General features: G+C 36.4%; 1 protein-coding gene across 10 annotated transcripts in view; it reads right to left on the bottom strand.

The window, feature by feature from the left end:
- DMD (dystrophin) overlaps nt 1-19,908 on the bottom strand; it is a 1,217,172-nt gene that overhangs the window by 314,756 nt on the left and 882,508 nt on the right. For all 10 annotated transcript variants that reach the window (XM_068917030.1, XM_068917051.1, XM_068917057.1 and 7 more), the window contains one exon: nt 9,234-9,351. In XM_068917030.1, coding sequence (XP_068773131.1) covers nt 9,234-9,351 — 118 coding nt within the window. The remainder of the gene's footprint in view (nt 1-9,233; nt 9,352-19,908) is intronic.

The following is a 19,908-nucleotide window of genomic DNA, read 5'->3' as shown; positions in this document are numbered from 1 at the left end:
TACACAACAAAATGAAATCATTACTAGTGGAACCACGCACCAACTTCTCAGAAAATCTCCCACACAGACTAATCCAGTATTTACTCAGGTTGGACTTTCAAAGGAGCTTTTCAAAACACTATCTTTTTGTCATTGGTTTACTCCCAACTCAGCCAAACTAAAACCATGACACAATTGTATCAAGGACAGCCAAAAGGACAATCTGTAGACCAAATGTACTCCAGAGTGCTTAACTGCATCATCTGAGAACAACTGCAGGTTCCAATATACATTCTTTGTGGATTGCACCCATTTTAGAAGAAGAAATTGGATACAATGTACACCCAAAATCTGCATTTGCCTGATATCTCTGATTATGTGGCATCTGAAATTACCTTGTAATCTCTACTGAGCTTTGCCTGCTATTTGTTCTGTAATTACTACAGAAAATTATGGCCTGGCATAAATGAAATATATATCATTTTGAAACAGCTTTTAAAATAACTTTGTGGAGATTGAATGTTTCCCATCAAACTCTGGAAGACTTGCAAATGGAGGAGTTCTTTGATCATATTCTGAAAACTCCTTTACTGAACAATTTTTTTGTTTTGCATTTATTTCCGTTTATTTTTATTTTAACTGATTTGTTCAATATAGCTAGCATAGCTGTTCTGTTTATATCAGCATGGATAAAAATAAAATAAAATGGATACTTATAGTGTGTACATTTCTGCTTCTAGTCAAATTTACAATATTCTGTGCAATATTCTGTACATTTCTATTGCAGTACGACACCAAAACAAACTGGCCAAAATAGCAAGAACTTGTATTTGTCACTATTCAAGCAAAGTAGTCCAAAAAAGCTTGTCTTCTGAGTACATATGACAGATAGAAGCTGGGGCATAACAACTATTATCCCACCTTCTAATGTAAAGAATTGAACATAATGAAATTAAGAGACTTCTCCAGAGAAGTCTGAGAAAACTGAGAATGACAGAAAATAGTACTCTGACACAATTATAAATTTACAAGGCAGAGACACAAATTCTTCTTTCTTTGTTTCGGAAGCTCACCTTTTTGGCATACTCTCTCAAGTAAAAGCGCTCTCTCCCAATCTCCATTAGGCATATTAGGATTTCTCCTGATATCCTGGAATTTTTTAGTATCCTTGTTCTGCTTCTTCTTTTACCCATTAAAATTGTAGACACAATTAAATGAATCACTAGTTCAAGTGTTTATATTAGCATTTGGGTGCCAGGTAGTGCTCCAGCTAAACGAAAACAAAATCACTTGTTCCCATATTTAATCTCCTAGGAAGGCGGTCAGCACTTCCATCATTTTCAAAGCAGTCTGTGATTTCTCACTGATAAAAGCCATCCTGAAGGTAGCTACCAATTCACAGAACAGTATCTCTGTCACTATGGTAGCACATTTCTTTGTCCTTTATAACTTACTTCCAACATACTCAGCTAGAACAATGCACAGAATTTTCAACCAAAAAGCCACCAGAGAAGCACAGATACGTTATTCTTTTCGCTTCTGCAAACTGTTAGAGGTTTATTAAACTTAAGAATTCAGAGATGTCTCGAATGATGTCTGAAAAGCAGGAAAGATCAAATCTAAGGAAATTATGTTAATGTCTAAAATTAAATGTTATTATGCAGCTAATTTTTTAATGTGTGTAATCTGAAAAACAAAAAATCACTTCCTGTACAAAATAAGAAAAACACCAGGAAGTTAACTGATGAATGAGGCTATTACGCTTTTGAGTAAATCTACACACCCATCTCTAAACCTGATAAAATTTTCCTGTCTACTCTCACATAGTGAAACTATAAACAGAGCTCTGGTCTGAGCTAACTATAGCAGTTTTCACCAAAAAGTACTAGAAAGATGAGGTAAGCAGAGGAGGGCAGAGCCAGAGTGAAAGTGTAACAAAACGGTACAAATAGAACAGAAAGGGAAGAAGTAATACAGGAATTAAGTTAAACTGATTATGTAAAACAACATTTACCACATGGGAGACAGAAAGAAGAGGAGAGAAAACAGAGAAAGAACAAGAAGGCACACAAACACTGTACAAGTGCAGAAAACGGCCTGTGAGTCTGCTTGTATTAGCAAACAATCTGGAAGTCCTACAGCTGCCTGAATAGCGCAGCCACTCCTGAAAATATAGTAATACACTTCTCAGATTGGACTCAGTGCTATATTAATTGCAGTCACATACTTCATAGTTAGGAGCACTGGCAGAGCACACCCATGTCTGCCTACAAAAAGCCACTTACAAATATTCATCGGAAAATATGATGGGCCACACCTGAGACAGGTCTTACTGCTAAATATATCTGAACGAAAGAGAGAGAAGAGAATGGCACAATTCACTGCTTGTAATTTGGGAAGGATGGAAAAGGACTATGGAACAGTCTGAGAAATTCTGCTCTAGCAGAACTCTTACAAATTTCAAGGTAACAGCATTTTGTCCTTAAAGTCAACTTACCTCTCAAGTTACCTGCAAATCTCCATTTCATGTTTACTTTCTTTTCATAATTCTCTAGACCTGACTAGAGATCTGATTTTGAAAGGCAGGAGACCAGAATATCATGGGTTGCCAAGGACAAAGGTGTGCGTAGCATCTGCTGCATCCACCCTAGCCCTATTTAGAGTCCATGCTGGGGAGAAATCCAGGCGCATACCAGCTCTGTTATATACATTTGAATGACATGTAATGTCACCTAACAAACACCTGATCTTGATCACTGAGACATACAGAGATTTCTACTAGAGAATACCCTCCTTGTTCTTACCAGATTTTACCTCCATAATACAGTTATGTAAAGATTTACAGCCTTGCTCTGGTTTATCTCCACATCAAAATGCTCATGTGTTTCCTCTTTTCTGTCCTAAAATCACTATGCGTCAGTGAAATGTTCTACCTTCATAACCCTGAGCAAAGCAGCCTAGCCAGCTTTTAGTCTCAGAGTCTTTTCACAACGCTGCATTGCACTTTCTAAACAGTTCCACATGAACCGACATGAAAGACAGATTAGGTTTTCAGAGTTTTTCTAGATTATTACAATCACCTGTAAAATATATAAAACTAAATACAGGCATGAAGGTACAACGTGTATGTGTAACTGTGAGGAACTGATGAAATCAGTTTGATATAGATGGAAGCAGAAGAGCAACAGCAGTTCCTGACAACTGTACTTCAGGGGTTTTCCATCAGAAAACCATCTATGAACATCGCACGATTTCCCAAAGGTCTAAATGCTCATTAAATTCTATCATCTTGTCCAAATCCAAAAACAAATGCAAAATATAAGATGACTTTATAATCTTCTGAGGATTTCTGTTCTGACAAAGGAAATTATGAATGTTGACATCAAAATGCTGACATTACGTATTACTTTACCTGAAAATATCACGTGTCTGGCAAAGAGAACTCCTGCAAAAAGTAATCCTAAATCAAGATATATAAGTAAACACTAAAAAGAAAAAAGATCACAAAAATCTAGGAAATTTAATATTAAAATACAAGCAATTTTCTTGGTGCTTGTATAAACTGTTTGAACGTCAACATTTAAAAGTTCAAGAAAAAAATGTCAAAAATCTATTTCAGAAGAGTGGAAAGAAGGAAGATAAAGGCTTTTTTTTTGTGAATGAGATACTATCATTTAAAACAGAGCTTACTAACGCCCCTAAAGTAAAAAGGGAATACACCTAAATTATATGATGCAATGTTTTGAGACTGTCAGACTTCAAACATAAGAAATAATCCTAGCTTTCAGCAGGAAAAATAAATCCTCTATTTAAAAGGCACTATGATCTTGAGCACCTCACAGAATTTAAGGTTAAACAATAACTTACAGATTGGCCAAATGGATCTTGTAGAAACACAGCCATGAATTTCATCAGTAGATATAGAATTTAAATTCCTTATAGAGAGGGTCTTTAACTTTGAAAAAAAATTCCTTTGGCACCTAAAATGTAGAATACTAATACAGTTATACATAGTGGAGAGGTGTTTCCCTCCCTTTCTTCTTCATTCCTTGAACTTGATCCTTTCAGATATTTACTTGCAATAGAGATAGGCCAAAAGTATGGACTAGATGTCATAAGTATAATTTTTAACAGTAAACATACTCTTTTTAACAAAGAAAACCTGACTTTTGAGCCTTTCAATCTCATTCAAAAAGAAAAACAGTTGTTCCCAGATTATCTGGCCACTATACAAGTTACTGGAAGATTCTTCTATCACTGAAAAATATACACTTTCAGTTAAGTCTCTTCAGCAGTTACTATTTTCAGATTTGAAAGTATTTCATACAAATCTTTTAATTAATATTCTCAAAATGAGACAATTCAATTTTTAAATCAAATGCAATAAAAACAGGTTGTTTTACTGCAACAGTGTAAATAGGAAGTCTCACATTGGACACTATTAAGTACATGGAAAACACCAAAATAACCCTATGCTTGCTTTCCTGAAGAAGTGCAAATTCTTGTCAGAGATTTAGTCAGTTAAATATCTCAATAAAATTATGTTAATACTTCTCTAATTGTTGAAGATATGAAAGAAATACAAGACAGGAAAGAGGAGCTGTGAGATTACTTCACATTCACCCAGTACTGTGTTCTTAAATATTCTTCAGAAGGATGTGGTACTATCACCAGTTTCAGTGACTACCTATTAGGTCAGTTGGACCTGGAATCTCATCCTGTGTGGCACTTCCTTCCCTCCACGTTTCAGTCATCACACTTTTGCAAGTAAACCTGCTTTTCCTGAATACACTGCTCTCCTTAACCTAGAAAAGACGACTCCTTCTAACTGATAAATGCATGCAAATTTCCATGAGAGTCAAAGATTTTCACAAAGACATTGAGAACAAAGGCAGGCAGTTACATAAAACCAGTCTGCTAAATTATGCCTCCTCTTGAGCATAAACGAAGGAAAGACGCCCCTAACACCACTATTAATAGGACTTATCTTAGTAGGGGTGCAGGCAACAGCACTGGAGGAAAGGAATTACCTGCTGACAGCTTGTAAATAAGACTTTCTGTTCTTTTGTGTCTGCTCACAGCTCTGGGCAACAGTTACCTTCCTCTAATTGCTGACTGCATAGGTTGAAGGTTAGAGAGGCTAAACTTATATAAGCTTTAGCCCTTTGGCTAAAATCACCCCCATCACCTCAGACCCCAAACTGTTTAGGCAACAACAGAATAAATCACAAAATACTTAAAGCTCGGTTTTTCCTTGGCACTATACACTGGAAAAATTCTTTCCTCTCTGTCCTGACTGACTACCTCTACTGCTCAGTCCCTAAATGACAACCGACAGAGGGTAAAAAAACGGATACAAAACAGAGAGTCAAATACCAGCTCTCCTACCACGCTATACCAAATCCTTCCCCAGGCTATGATCCCCGAGGTATGATCTCCTTTTATCAGGTGATGGCATACCCCAAATCTTTCACGCTTAGCACTGATTAACACATCAGTCTTCAGCAGCACTGGGTGTACTAAATAAGTTGGGCCACTTTCACTCAAGAACATAACTAGAAGATCATCGTCCTGTAGCGTGGCATATTTTAGGGGAGCACTACAACACTTAAAGTAGGCAGTTTAGACCTTTGACTTCAGATCACTGACTGAGCCATATGCTTCCAGTATACATAGCCTGAGAAATGGTATATAACTTTAATTCTCCAACCATTCAGACATTTCTGGGGCACATTGTTTTCTGCTCTTAAAGGAAAACTCTCTGTCATGTTCTAAAATAACTTCTTACTCCTTCTTAAAATGTCCCATAACTTTCCTACAAATCCTGTAACTGCCAAGTTGTGCCAAGAAAGTGCTTTCAAATAAGGCAGTCTTTACAGTAACGCACTACCCCTTTCAAAGCCACAGTTCTTCTTGACATTTATGTTTAACAATAAACAGTTTCCCTCTTTCTCCATTTCCCTGGCATAGAAGTCTCATAGGAAGAACAATTAAACTCTTAAAGCTTCAGCTATGAAGATGATCATCAGCATGATTAATAAACATTGTAACTTTATGACACAGGAAAACTATTATCAGGTTCTGAGAAGGTCTTGAAATACACGTAATCCAGAGAATATTGGGGTTTATTCAATAGTTTAGCTATCAAAGATCGACGAGATAAGTCGGCAAAGAAACTGTATACAAATACAGTTCCCTCTTTCACTTTTCTCTTACCATCTTCATAACTAGGAGTGTGACTACTGAGTGACAAATTTCAGATTATGAATGTGTGAGTTCGGTTTTTCAAGTGGTAAATTCTTTATTTGTTTTCAATAGCTCTGAGAGAAAATCACATGGATGGCAGTACAATACTGCTATTTCATTAAGACGTCGAGAACAACAGCATGGCTGTAATTCATTATGGAGTTTCTGTACACTTTGTTGTGAAAGTGTTGATGAATTGATGATTTTGCCATAAAGCTGTCAAATACAGCAAACCATTCAATAAAGGCCTTTCTATGGAGTTGCACAGAGACACTCAGACTCTTTTCACAGTACTTCAAGCACAGCTCTCTTAACAACCAATTAAAGGATATAGCTTTTCTCTTTTAAAAAAATAACAGAACTTCGGCAATACTTCCTCTATAAATTATTCATACAGTTGTGGATGTGTTTTAGAAAACTACCAAAATAAATTTCAAAAGGAATTATTTAGTCCCAATAGTGTAATTATTGATCAAAATATTCTTCCCTGAAATGCTTATATTTATTGCTATTACGTATGTGCTTAATGTAACAGAACTTAACTAACCTCTTAAATGATATTTTGAGAGTTCATTGCTGAAGATGTGTGTTACTGTGTTCTCTTATAATCTTGAAAAGGGAGTCTTTAGTGAGTAAGAGATTATGTCTTCATACGATATATAAATATTCATTTTCATACCTCCTCTCTATCACTTGTACAGCCAGCAACACCACGTTATAAAATTGGGATGTAAATTACTTGCAAAGTTAAACCTCAGAAAGGTTCTTCACAATTATCTTTTGCATGTGTATGAACACAGCCGTCGGAAGGTCTGCTATTTAAAGTTTCTAACATCTCCAGTATCTAGCAAGATCAGAAGTATATTTCATAATTACTTTGGTATTTCTGGTTTTCTAACACTGTAAATTTGTTTTTGCTAACTCTCGGTATATTTGTATATTGACTTGTTACTGCCTTATTATATGTCTTCTATAGTCTCCTACACTGCAGAGGCACTAGTCCTGTCACAGCTGCTATGAGCTTCCCTATGAAACTATGAGACCTTGTATAGTCCCAACAATAAATACTTTGCTTAGTCTAAAATTATTTCATTAACAATAAGACAAACTTTGGGAGGCGCTATTCAACAGCCAGACATGTACTTGAAAGAACACAGACCTGCTAATGATCTCTGTCTACTGCATTGTAAGCAGAAGCTTTACAGCCAAGGACATTGACACTTTCCACATAGAAAAATAATTGCTCTATTAGGGCAAAAACGAATCTTGTGTACAGTAAATTCAGAATAAATCAATGAGTTTGGCAGTTCTTATAAATGAAATCTAAAGAAATCATACTGTAAAATACATTCACCACACTACTAGCCACAGATGCAAAGCTCTAATGTAGTTTGTTTGCCCTATATTCTTTCACGTTTTAGAGTCTGGTAGTTCGCTTTCCTTTTTTGCTATATAAGAAAGAAGCATTTAAACTATAAGGCAATTTCACTTGAGGTGAAGTGCAGTTTTCCAACAGAAGGAAATTTACTCATGCATACAATTCATATTAGGGTTTATGGGAAATACGCTTGCATTTCATGTGAAGTCTACAATTCTTATTTTCAGAAGACTTGTCTCATGGAATAAAAATTAAAAATTTATACTAGAAAACACTGATAGGAGAAATACATCTATTCGCTTTGAACAGAGCTCTAAAGTTAAGGTTTATGTACAGACCCTATCTCAATTCAACTGAACATTTACTTCTAAAATTAATCTGCATGTCAGACATTTACTTCTAAAATTAATCTGCATGTCAGACAGGAACTGGTTCTTATGTAACATGCAAGTGATATCCATTTCTTCTCAAACTTCAAATAAAATAAATATAGCTTTCCTCTCTCAATAACATTATGTTTCAAGGTCACAAAGAGAATAACAGTTAAGCAATGTTGTTATTTTATATAGCATCGAGTCTATAGCACAGTAGCTACTACCAACAGTGGAGCCCAAACTTGTTATATAATTTTGCAACATCATGGAAAGTATTCATCTGATGGCAAAAAAAAATGAAAGAGGTCATGAATATTTTTTCAGAATTATGGGATAAGAGAAGTTTAGCCTATATCTACACCCAGAAAGTCATCCATTCCAGAAAATAATCCCTGGCCTCCAGGTCAAGATGCACAGAACTGTCTGCATCCACACTGGTCATAGCTAACTCTACCTGAAGTGGACTGGCTGCGTTCACACGCATAGCATTTGGCCTCTAGACGCCACATGGCACCTCCAGGATCCTAAGATATTAATTTTGTGTGTTCCTTAGTCCTGAGCACTCAAAATAATAACCAAAGAGTTGTAACAGTCCATCACAGAGAGCTGTTTTAATAACATGATCTTGAGAGTTTGTGTTTTACGCTACGGTGAAGGGCGCAAGGACATGAAAGCATCCAAGGGTGACACTCCCACTTCTCTAGCACTGGAGGATTTTGTAAGACAGAGAGAACAAGACTTGGTCTACTCATCTTTACATCTCAGGCACAGACAACTGGTTTATTCCTAAAAGGGATGCCAGGAGGGAAGAACTAATGCAGACATAAACATTATCAGAATACTAGGACTTGTGAGTGAACTCAGGGGGATATAACAAGAGGTTGTGACTGTCACCACTGGGGATGGAACTGAAAGCTCCTTACCTCATGGCTACACTCTACTAATTCATTTTTTTTTCCTTTAAGAATAAATGTATTTTATTACCTACAGTGAGCACATTCTGTATTTTATGCACTGCGTTTTTAACAGTGAAGACAAGCAATATGAAATTAAGACAAAAAAAGAGAAACAGATAATCACTTTCACTTGCATTTACTCTATATGTAATTTAGGAAACCTGTATGAGAACTGCCTCCTGATAGAACTCTCCTTCTCATGGTAAATACATGGAGTGTCTGAAAAATGCTATGCTTATCAAGTATCACAATAGCTTGTGAATTTCCCGAGCATCATATGAGAGTAGAATCACCACTCACTGCGGTCAGTAATTATTGTTCTGGCCTCTTGATTGCTGGTCTTGTTTTTTAAATTTTGTGCTGCAGTTATGAGTTCATCCAGCTGGGGACGTCTTTGCTCCAGATCCTGTAGTATTGCCTGGTTACACACAAATACAAAAACAAAACAAACAAACAAAACATGTAGAGCTGTTGAGAAGACCGTATATAGGGAATTTTATTTTTGCCAGTTTGATTTAAAGAGAAAGATTTTTTGCTGCCTCAAATAATATGAAGAATTTGGTCTAAACCTTCAAAGTATGGTCACTACTCTTTATATAAAAATCAAGCATAATTTGAAATGATCACTAAAAAATAACCTATAAAGCTAAATATAGAATAACAATCATTTCTCATTTTTTTAACAAACCAAATTATGCAAGAGTAAGCTATTTCCCTCTATAAAGCTACAGAAGGGACATTACTCTTTCATATTCTCTTAGGTTTTACAGTGTATCTTTTTAAAGATACAGGAGTTTACATTCTTATCATATTACACAGGATTTTTCTAGTAGCTCATGATAGCTAACTAATAATTTCTTAATGTTTTACAACTGTCTAATTACTCTTTATTGGTTTAAAGCCAATGTAAGACTAGATAGACTAGATATAACAAATGAGAAGTCAACAAAAGTACGGTATATAAGATGTATGCATCTAAATCTGTCAGTTTAACTTATATGAAAGGATTAGGGAAGACCAAACAGGAAATCAGTTCAATGCTTTCCCAGAAAAGATGCATCTAAGCATCTATTTGAAAGACATGGACCAAATCTACCAACTTCAAGTTCCTGTCCTTCATTTTCCAGAAAATATGGTAGGTAGTTTTTCCTGACCTCGAAGGTGGATATAGCAATATTGATTATTAAACTATTAAAAAGTGACTTTGTCCTGTCCACCATTTTGAGTCACCAGGACAGAACAGTATGTTGTCAGATAGCTAGTAGCAATGGTATAGTAGCTACACAAGCTGACAAGAAAGATCAGTGGAGAATATTTCTTTTCAGGATCCTCATGTGGACAATGGTTAGAAAACCTGTAAGCATGCTCACCTGTTTATAGATTATGTATATGAATTGTTTTATTGGTCTAAAAATCTTTTTTCCCTTAGAACACTTTTATCCTTAATAATCGTACTTTATTTTAAAAAGCTGTTGCTCACTGACTGCTCTGCATCAAAAAGACCTGTAGAATCTGATCTTAAATCTGGCCATCTAACCTGGGATTAAAGAGTTACATAATTTCACCAAATTGAAGGTAAGAAGTAAAAAAAGAACATGTGAATATCACTTCCAGTAACTACAGCACATATAATCAGTTTCATTTCTATTCGTTTAGAACTCTTCAGAAAGGAAGGCAATTCTCAAGACACAACCATAGCTGTATCATGTGAAATTCTTGCCTTTAACTTCTGTATCGTTAGTTCTCTGCAAATCTTTTATAATTAGCTTTCTAAACTCATGCCCAAATAAGTTTGGGTGGTACTTTCACTTATGCACTAATTGCATTGCATGCAAACACATGCAGTTAAATCACCAGCTTTCATGATTAAAGGAAGAACAAATGTCTCATTAGAAGTCTCTGTTTAGTGAAAGCACTCAAGCAAAAGGCATAAATATACTGATGCAGTTACTGCTTCTAGATATCTGTGTGATTCAATGGGACTCCATTTTCTGGAAAGACAAGTTACTAGTGACATGACTTTTACGATACAAGAGTCAGTCCCATTTCTGCCTAACTACACCTGCATTATACACACTACTAAAATGGACTGTGCAGAAGGAACATAAAAACACAAATATGCTTGGTAATTGTGTGGCCTCCAAAGTAATACTTCCTCTCTCTGCTTCCCTTTCTCTCTCTCTCTCTCTTTCTCCCCCCTTCCTCTACCTAGAAACTGTCTGGAAGAGGAAAAGTAAATGCAATTATCTTAAGGTCTTATGCCAGTAGTGACTCCCAAACTGTTCCCTAATGTTCCCTGAGTACATCTTTCATACATTGTACACTGAAAGCAAAATGATCTATTGGCTTCAGCTTGAATCCCCAAGCAGAGAGTAAATACTATGTTCGCACTATGGAAAAAAGCTTCTGCTACATGAAATTGAGAAAGAAACAAAGTAATTGGCAAGGACTGCTCAGTAAGGACTCAGTGAGTAGAAAAACGAGTGACTGGAAACGATATGTACTAAAACACTGTATAGAACGATTTAAGCACAAGGCCCACCTATATTTCTTGAACTGGAAACTCAGGAAAAAGAAAAATGGCAACACCTCTTTAAAGTGACATTTGCTAGCTCTACTGTTTTCTCAGGGAGATGACAATCTTGTACAAAATGGACTTTGAAGGCATCTTTCCCTCTGCCATTTATCATGAGTAAAATTACTTGCTGTTGGTTGTAACGAAGGATACTTTTGAAAGCTCTAAAAGGACCTCTTGGAGTCCTTACAGCACTATGAACAGGTCTCAAGATTCTTGGACCTGTCAGGAGACAGTAATATATAAATATAGAACAGATGCTTTTTTTCCTGAGTCTTAGAAAAATGATCTCTCAAAATAATGAGAAAAACATTGTTCTTCAAATTAATATATTCCTTTCCCTGATTCAGTACAGTCTATCTAGAACCGTACTCAGTCAATTCCTGGTACAATTTTAAGGTCTCAGTAAATGCACACTCCATGTGGAATCTGAGTTCCATATAAAAAACCCTGACGGAAACCACAGCAGAAACAGCTGCTAAAATATATCGTTCCTGAGTCTTCTGTGATCCTGTAGCATAAAAGTAAACAGCACGCGCTTAAGCTCTACTTATCTTGAGGTATTATCATGTTCAGAAAAATATTCTATGATTGAATAGAATAACCATGCAAACTGACTTTGTGTATAATGAAAACACCAATAGTTATATTAAAAAGAGATATGTTTTAATAAATATAGACTAAAAAACCGACAAAATATTAGTTTGAGAAAAAATATTTAGACAATTTTAGAGTATTAGCTGAAATTATCTGGATTTCAGAAAATGAAATCAGAGGCAATACATATATCGAGATACTCATAAAAACTGCTACAAATCTAGCCAAATATTCAGTGTTAGAAAACTGGATCTTTAAGTGGAAACTCAGTGGAAACTATTAGAAGACATTTTTCCAATGGTCAAGGGAAGAAAAACTCATTAATAGTGACACTCTGGTAGAGGCACAGCAGATGCAACAAACCAGATGCCTCTGATTCAGAATGCCCGCACACCAAAAAAAATCTTCTGTGTTATTTAATAATGGATAATACAAAAATAAAACGTCTTATGAAAGGATTTTCAAAATAAGTTAAACAGAAATCTATTTAGTCCATATCAGCCCACAGAAAACACTGGTACAAAGAGTAAGAGAGTCATAGACACTGAAAGAATTCTTATGTTATAAGCACTTGTGTTCCTGTCCATACAATATGCTTTTATTTTCACTTACCTAATATTCTGTAAAAGCACAAGAATGCATATTGCAAAACATTATAGGCTACATTTTAATCAATAGATTTCCTGTTAAATAATAAATGTAGTATAACCTGAGTAGGTCAACAATGAACAAGGATCACTGTAATCCAAGGTCGCAGAAATATACGTCTTTACACCCCTAAAGAGTAATTTTTTTCTTCCATATACCTATGAATGCCAACATAATAGTACTTGGTGACACTGTAATAATGGAAAGGTGAGATACAGTCGTCAAACCTGCCTATATTTTGTTAGAAAGTGGTGTAATTCACTTTCAACAATCTTTCCACACCTGTGGACAGCAGGTGCTCAAAAGAAAAATCTAATTTTCAGGTTCCTAACTTTTATGGTTTATTTACACAAAAGGAGGGTTGAGATAAGGAACAAATTCTTTAAGTCAGAAACTGAAATAGCTTGCATAAAAATTGCTAAAGAAGAAAGTGAAAAAACTGAAATAGGTGAAACGTGACAAATTCTTGGTGGAACTGGAGGGATTAAGACAGGGAATTAAAGCATTCATTAGCTTTATAATGTATAGCATGCTACAAACGGCATACTTGTCACTCGAGCCATGTGTGCTGTAGCTTATATAAAATAATCACATGACCTCTATAATCTATCCCTTTTTTTTATAGTTCTATCTTGATTTGATGGCAAACTTTATTAAACTGGAATATCTGAATTACATGACGATGTCAAATCTTAAGTGTTCAGCTAATCACTTGCTGGAGCTGATTATGGGTGTTGGCTATTTAGTATCAGAAGTAACTTTTCTCACAGCACAAACAGGATTTTGCTCCACGTCAAATGTAAACAAAAGCTAAAGTTGGTGTTCTGTAACAATCTACATGGCTGTGCTTGGGTCTACATGTTTCTTTAGAGAGATTCTGGGCCTGCTTCATACCTCTTTTACATAAGTGTAAGTTGAAAAAATGTCTCTGAAAACAATGGAATCAAAATGCCATAAAAAATGAAAGATTATTGGGTAAAGCAGGTCCCACAATTTCTTTTCAGTGTTCATCTAAATGGTCCTCTGCAGTGGTAATGAGTATCATGTCTTTGCAGATTTCTGAAGTATTTACATGCCACCAGTCACATATAGCTTGCTGTCTGTTTTTTTTGCTTTTTTTCCAGGTAAGAAAGCTAACAGTGATTGAGCCAAAGATTATGTTTGAGCAAAAAGGAAATTTAGAACAGACTTTCTGCATTAAGAGCAAACTGGAAGCATCATTTTGCCATAATCAACACATGGCCAAAGACTGAATCTTCCCAACTGTTTCTGATGTTTTGTTTTGGCCCACGACCAACCTTGTTTAATGACATGATCAAGTGGACCACAACTGTCCCAGTGGACCACAAATCCATACAAAAGCATACAAGCTCAGAAAACGTAAATATGTAACACCTACAATTCATCTGCATAATAAAATTGGTTTTGTTAAGCTATTCCACCCAAGCACGATTTGAAATTTTTTTCTTGTCAGTAAGCAGAAACAGAATATGAGAGAAAACAATCCCTTACGCACTCTCTATGTTTAAAGATAAAATTATGAAATAATGGAAGTACGTAATCTGGTTTGGCAGAGTGTCCTTTTTAAGATAAATTTCGTTTTGGCTATTTAACGGTTTTGTGTCTTCCCTCCAAAGTGTATATAATTTTAAGAAAATAGGAAGAAACAGAATTACTATTTGGCAGCATTGCTAGCTGATTGGCACCTGCCAGGAAAATCAGAACGTTAACAGAAGCAACACTGTGGCCAGAGTAATTTATGTAGTTTAAGTTTTCAAAAGGAAATATTTTTATATGCACTTAGGGTCCACTCCAAAATTGCCTAAGTAGCCTTCACCACTGGCTTAGTGAATAAATCAACTGCTTCAGTGATGCTTTGGGAAAGACACAAGTGACAGCTTATTAGGTGCCTCACTAAACTCATGAAAATGAATCACGGAACTTCTTGTATGCTTTTTGTGACAGTCCATCTACAAATTATATTGATGGTATTATAAAGGTCTGATGTTCCGTACAACTTAGAAATTCTGGTTAGTACCAGGAAGTTAGGACTGTGAAAAATGCTGTATTACAACATGCTGTTACTGTACACCAACCAAACCAAGGAGAATCGAGAGTAATTAATTTGGATCTCCGGGCTTTGACCAATAATGTGAGGTGATGTCTGAAGTTGGGAGAAGTCTCCCTTTTTCTCTTTCCAACCTGCTCCCCATTTGTCTATAGAAAAGGACTTTGGGAGCAGACACCACCTGGGAAAACCAGCAGCATTAGCTAATCAACAGATAGGACTTTGGCTGAGACCAACCAAAGGCTCTCCTGAACCACACCAAAGCAAGATCCGTAAGGAAAGGGGATTCAACAACAGTAGAAGGGAAAAAAAAAAGGGTTAGAAATCTGAGCTCACAGGAAAATCAGCTTTCCTGCTTCAGAACTGCAGGAGGCAGATACCCTTCTACTCATCCACATACAGGGTGAGTATCCACGCACATATGTGGATACAGGCAGGGAAAATCGCATGCAACCTGGGTCAGGAGCACAAGTTTTTTTAAGGTACAAGGAGTAGTCTTCCTGGGAGGCTCAAAATCAGCTAAGACCCTTCAAGATTTTTTACAGTCTTCATAGAGGACCAGTTTAGGTACTGATCTTGGGAAAAAGGTGGCATATGCATTGTTTGCATGAGAAAGACAGGATGATTGAAAGCACGTCCAGCAAAGCAGAACATGCTCCAGCCTCAGAGCTAAAAAGGTGGAAGCAAACTGAAATTCACTCAAAGCTGAAAAGATTTTCAGACTTGGAAAATTGGCTGCAGAGACATCAGGATACAGTGCAGTGGATCTCTTAGACAGGGATCTCCAGTCAGAACATGTTAGAGGCAGCTACCCATATGTGAAATTTACATAAGCCTAATTTTGGATACCTGATAAGAACTAACCCCACTGTAGCTGTTTTGCCCACTTAAAGCATTTCTATCATCCTTTACCTGTGGTCAAAGGTAAAAAGAAAGAATAATCTGATACAAGGAGGTCCATTTAAACATACCAATGCAAGATAAAGGAAGTAACCAAAGAAGCTCAATTGAAACAAAGAACCTTTACCTTTCTAAACTCAGACTCTCTGAATACACTTCTTTTCAAGAGAATAATACTTAAACAGAGACAAAGATTTCCAAAATCTTTGCAGCGCTTGTCTATGTATGGTGTTTACAATGGCACGTTCTTGCTGAGCTAACCTGTAACTCAGTGCTTCCCTTTTATGCTAGTGTTCCAGAAAGGATCTATTCAAGCTACAGAAAGGATACAGGTTTTCTACAGGTTTCCTTGGAACCAGCAATTAGACTAAGAGTTGCTAGAATGCTAAGCTAAAACTATGTGTCTAAAAAATGAATTCAGCTTGATCTTAACAATTGTCATGGTACTTCACACTGCAATATATGGGGTAAGAGAGGACTGGTTACCAGGTTTCCTGGATTATTGGTGAGCCAAAATCAGTCCAGAGTCTTCAGGAACACTACGCAGTTTGGGAATTTTAGCTATTATGGGCTAAATGAGATCCTCAGATAAGATATTTTTTGACAGATTGTGTCATTCCCACAATAACACATAGTAAAATCTTCCAAACTGATGACCACTGGCAGCTATCTCAGATACCATCTATGGGAAAGCAAGCACTGAAGAGGGGGACACCACACAGGAAGCACACTGACTATGCTGTTTTGCACATATGGTGCATACGCAGTAAGGGGGTCAAACCATCAGTAGCTTACTCATTCCAACTTTGCTGTCTTGATAGTTTCCACTGGAGTCCATCCAGTGGACTGGATGGAGAAAACATGGAGAGGAGAAATTGAAAAGATGATGGCTCAGCACGGTTTGCAAATGAGTCAGTCTCAGATAAAATAACCATCATCAGAAAAAAAGGAATAAAACTTAAAGATGTACTTGTAACTAGTAGAACAAAACTTAAAATTTCTGATGTTTGGCTACAGGAAAATCACTTCAACTAAAATAATATGGTGATAGATTGCAATGTATAAGGACTCAAGACTGAAATACGACTACAGCTCTAGAAGTAAACATGAAGAAAAGTGAATTGTGTGTGAAATTACAGCCCTTCCCCCTATACAATGCAGCTGTCTGATACTGCATTAGTTTGCAATAAAATATAAAGGCTTTATTTCTCTATCATCTGATTACATAAGCAGTCAGACAAAACTACTACATGATACTTTATGGCCTTTCAGGCAACCAGAATAAAAAACTTACTTACTTAATGGATGGGACTCAGTTTTAGGGGCTACAAAGCTGCCTCCATTCCTACATTAGTCAGCAGAACAGAAGTCTCTCAGTGCATAGTTACCATTTGTAAAACATGACTTGCAACATTTATTATTTTATTCCTCATCTACGACCTATGTTTTCCAGAGCAAGGATTTTATCACTGGGCCTACCAATATGTATAACCAAGAAAACTGACGTCAGCTGTCCTTTTTCTTAAAGCTGCAGCTTTAGTGTTTTCTCCTGTTTTCTTTTCTTTTCTTTTCTTTTCTTTTTTTTTCTGGTAATGGTAGTGTGAACGCCTTCCTGTTTGTGACTGAGCCAATGAAAATTGTACTTGTCAATGTATTCCAATAACAAAGTTAAAGGTTCATTATCTTGTCACATATTTAAATATAAAATGTGTTTATCTTGCATGAAATAGTCATGACTAGAACTAAAATTCTATCAGGAACCTCTGAACAGATGCAAAATAAACAGGTATTTTTATTTCAAATTAAGAAAATAACAAAGATATTTTTGTGGGGAAGGAAACTTAAAAGCTTGTCTAAAGACACTCCCCAAATTATCCAATTTTATGAGGAAAAGATTAGCCAGAATCAATTCAATGCTCTGGAAAAACACAGACTGTCTTCTTCAGTTTCTGCTAAAGCCTCTGGATATCTTTGATTAGTTTTACTGGAAGTTTACTCCAATAGTAGTGAACGATTAACAACTAAGATGAATAAAATGGTTTGACACAGCTTCATTTGCCAGTGAAGTTTTTCTTTAGTCCCTTACAATACTATTTTTTTCAAGAATAAGTTAAAATAAAGAAAGGGAATTTTTTTTGTTTGGTTTAGGTTTTGCTTTTGAAACAGAAAACAAAAGCTGCTACATCAATTTTTTCCTACAATGAACTTATTATTTAGCTATGTTTTTCTTTCCTTTTTTATCAATGTCTGGTAAGAAACTTTGGAATAACTCTGGAATAATTTTATCTGAGATCTAATAACTTCTAGATCCTTATCTTTATTCATGTCGCACTGTCACTCTAAAAGACGAGAACCACAGGAAGTACGAAGCCCTGTTTTAGTATGCAAATCCTCCCTCAGTATGTTACTCCTAGATTCATGCTTCTGTTTTTCATTCTTTTTTTCTACCTCTACCATTTATTCTCCCTTTATGTTGTATATTATTTTAAGTGATATTTCAGTAGCTATGTACTTAATTAAGGCCAACAACAATACAAAAAAAAGGTAGAAACTGAGAAAAGAAAAATTCTGATGCTGTTGATATTTCATTACAAGTGCAGGAATGATGGAAACATATATCACGTGGACAAAATATCAGTCCAACAAAAATATTTAATTTATGAGACTATGAAGACAAAACACTGGAATACTGTAAAAATGATTTATTAAAAGCCTGAGTTGGGCAAGTCTTGCCTTTATAAATAATTTCAAAGGTAAGATCTCAAGTTTCAATTGCCAACAGGAGTTATTAAATTATTAATAATGAAATTGTCTTGGTAGTGTCGCAGAGACCCTGGTCTCTTAAAAATATCATATTTAACACTCAAAAGCTACAATTTGCACTTTGTGGTGTAGGGAACTCAGGAATAATTCAAGAAATGAATTTAGGTGCTGCCAACCGAGCATTACCACTTGTGACTGAAGTAGGAACTGTGGCTGAGTTAGGTCCCCAAGTTACTTTATTCTATGAAAAGTTGGTGGAGAGTGGATGCCCCAGGTGGAAACACAGCCATCAGAAGGCTGTTTGGAAAGATGCCTAGACACTGACGGACTAAAACAAAACAGAACCACTTGTTAGATCACAGTTCTCTCATCTCATTTCAAGGGATGGGTTGTCTTGACCGCAATGCCCAGGCCCTTGCTTTCTTTCTCCTGCCCTGAGATTCCCAAATCTTCCCTGAGCAACGGTGGAGATTCAGCCGAAGAGGTGCAGACTTAAGACTGATTAGACAGCCTGATATAAGGGATACTTCGGAAAGGTGGGAGAAGAGAAAGACTCTGAAAGCAGGTGACTCACTGCCTGGATGGATGCCTTACCAACGGAGCAAACGTGGAAATGGAAAGAGAAAGAGAAAGAGAGCAGCTCCTCTTCCTCCATTCTCAGTGAATATCCTGAATAGGCTGATGGAGAAAAGCATGCATTCATGGGAGGCAGGTGAAGGAAGGCATCCTGTGAGGACAAAAATACAGATTTTAGGGTGAAAAAGGAGCTTTTACACTTTGAAGAAATTGCTAGTAGCAGGTAAAAGCCAAATCAAAGGAGCACAGCAAACTGCCCTGATGAAAAGCAGAGTGCCAGCAGAGTGGGGCAGGGGTGTCAAGGCTGGAATTCAAGGTGCCTATCGTATGCAATTACGTCTAATTTTAGACTTTTCTGGCATTTATGGTGCCACCCCTTGGTCAATACTGCTTACTGCAGAGGGTGAATCTGCTCATGTTAAGCGTCACCAAAGAGAAGAGTTTTCCAATAATACAGACAGCAAGTTTTGAACAGAAAAGATGTAAATTCTAAGTAGTGGGTCTATTTAAAAATCAGAGTAGATCATTAAAGAATGTAAGGGATTCGTAATCAATTGCATTGTGTAAATCAAGGTCACTTGCCATTTTAAAAGGAGATAGTCAGCCACAGTTCTGAAAAGCAGGAATAAGAACTCCTATTTGAAAGTCCACTGATTATAGTTTCATAGATGGTACATGAGGAGCCAGGGAACTACAGGCCTGTCAGCCTCCCCTCCACCCCTGGAAAGGTGATGGAACAGCTCATCCTGGAGGCCATCTCCAAGCATGTGGAGGACAAGAAGGTGATCAGGAGTAGTCAGCATGGATTCACCAAAGGGAAATCATGCTTGACCAATCTGATAGCCTTC

Source organism: Struthio camelus, chromosome 1 (assembly GCF_040807025.1).
Source record: "Struthio camelus isolate bStrCam1 chromosome 1, bStrCam1.hap1, whole genome shotgun sequence".
In the NCBI taxonomy this organism is placed as follows: domain Eukaryota; kingdom Metazoa; phylum Chordata; class Aves; order Struthioniformes; family Struthionidae; genus Struthio; species Struthio camelus.
Note: the sequence above shows the minus strand (reverse complement) of the source record. Positions and strands in the feature narration are given on the sequence as shown.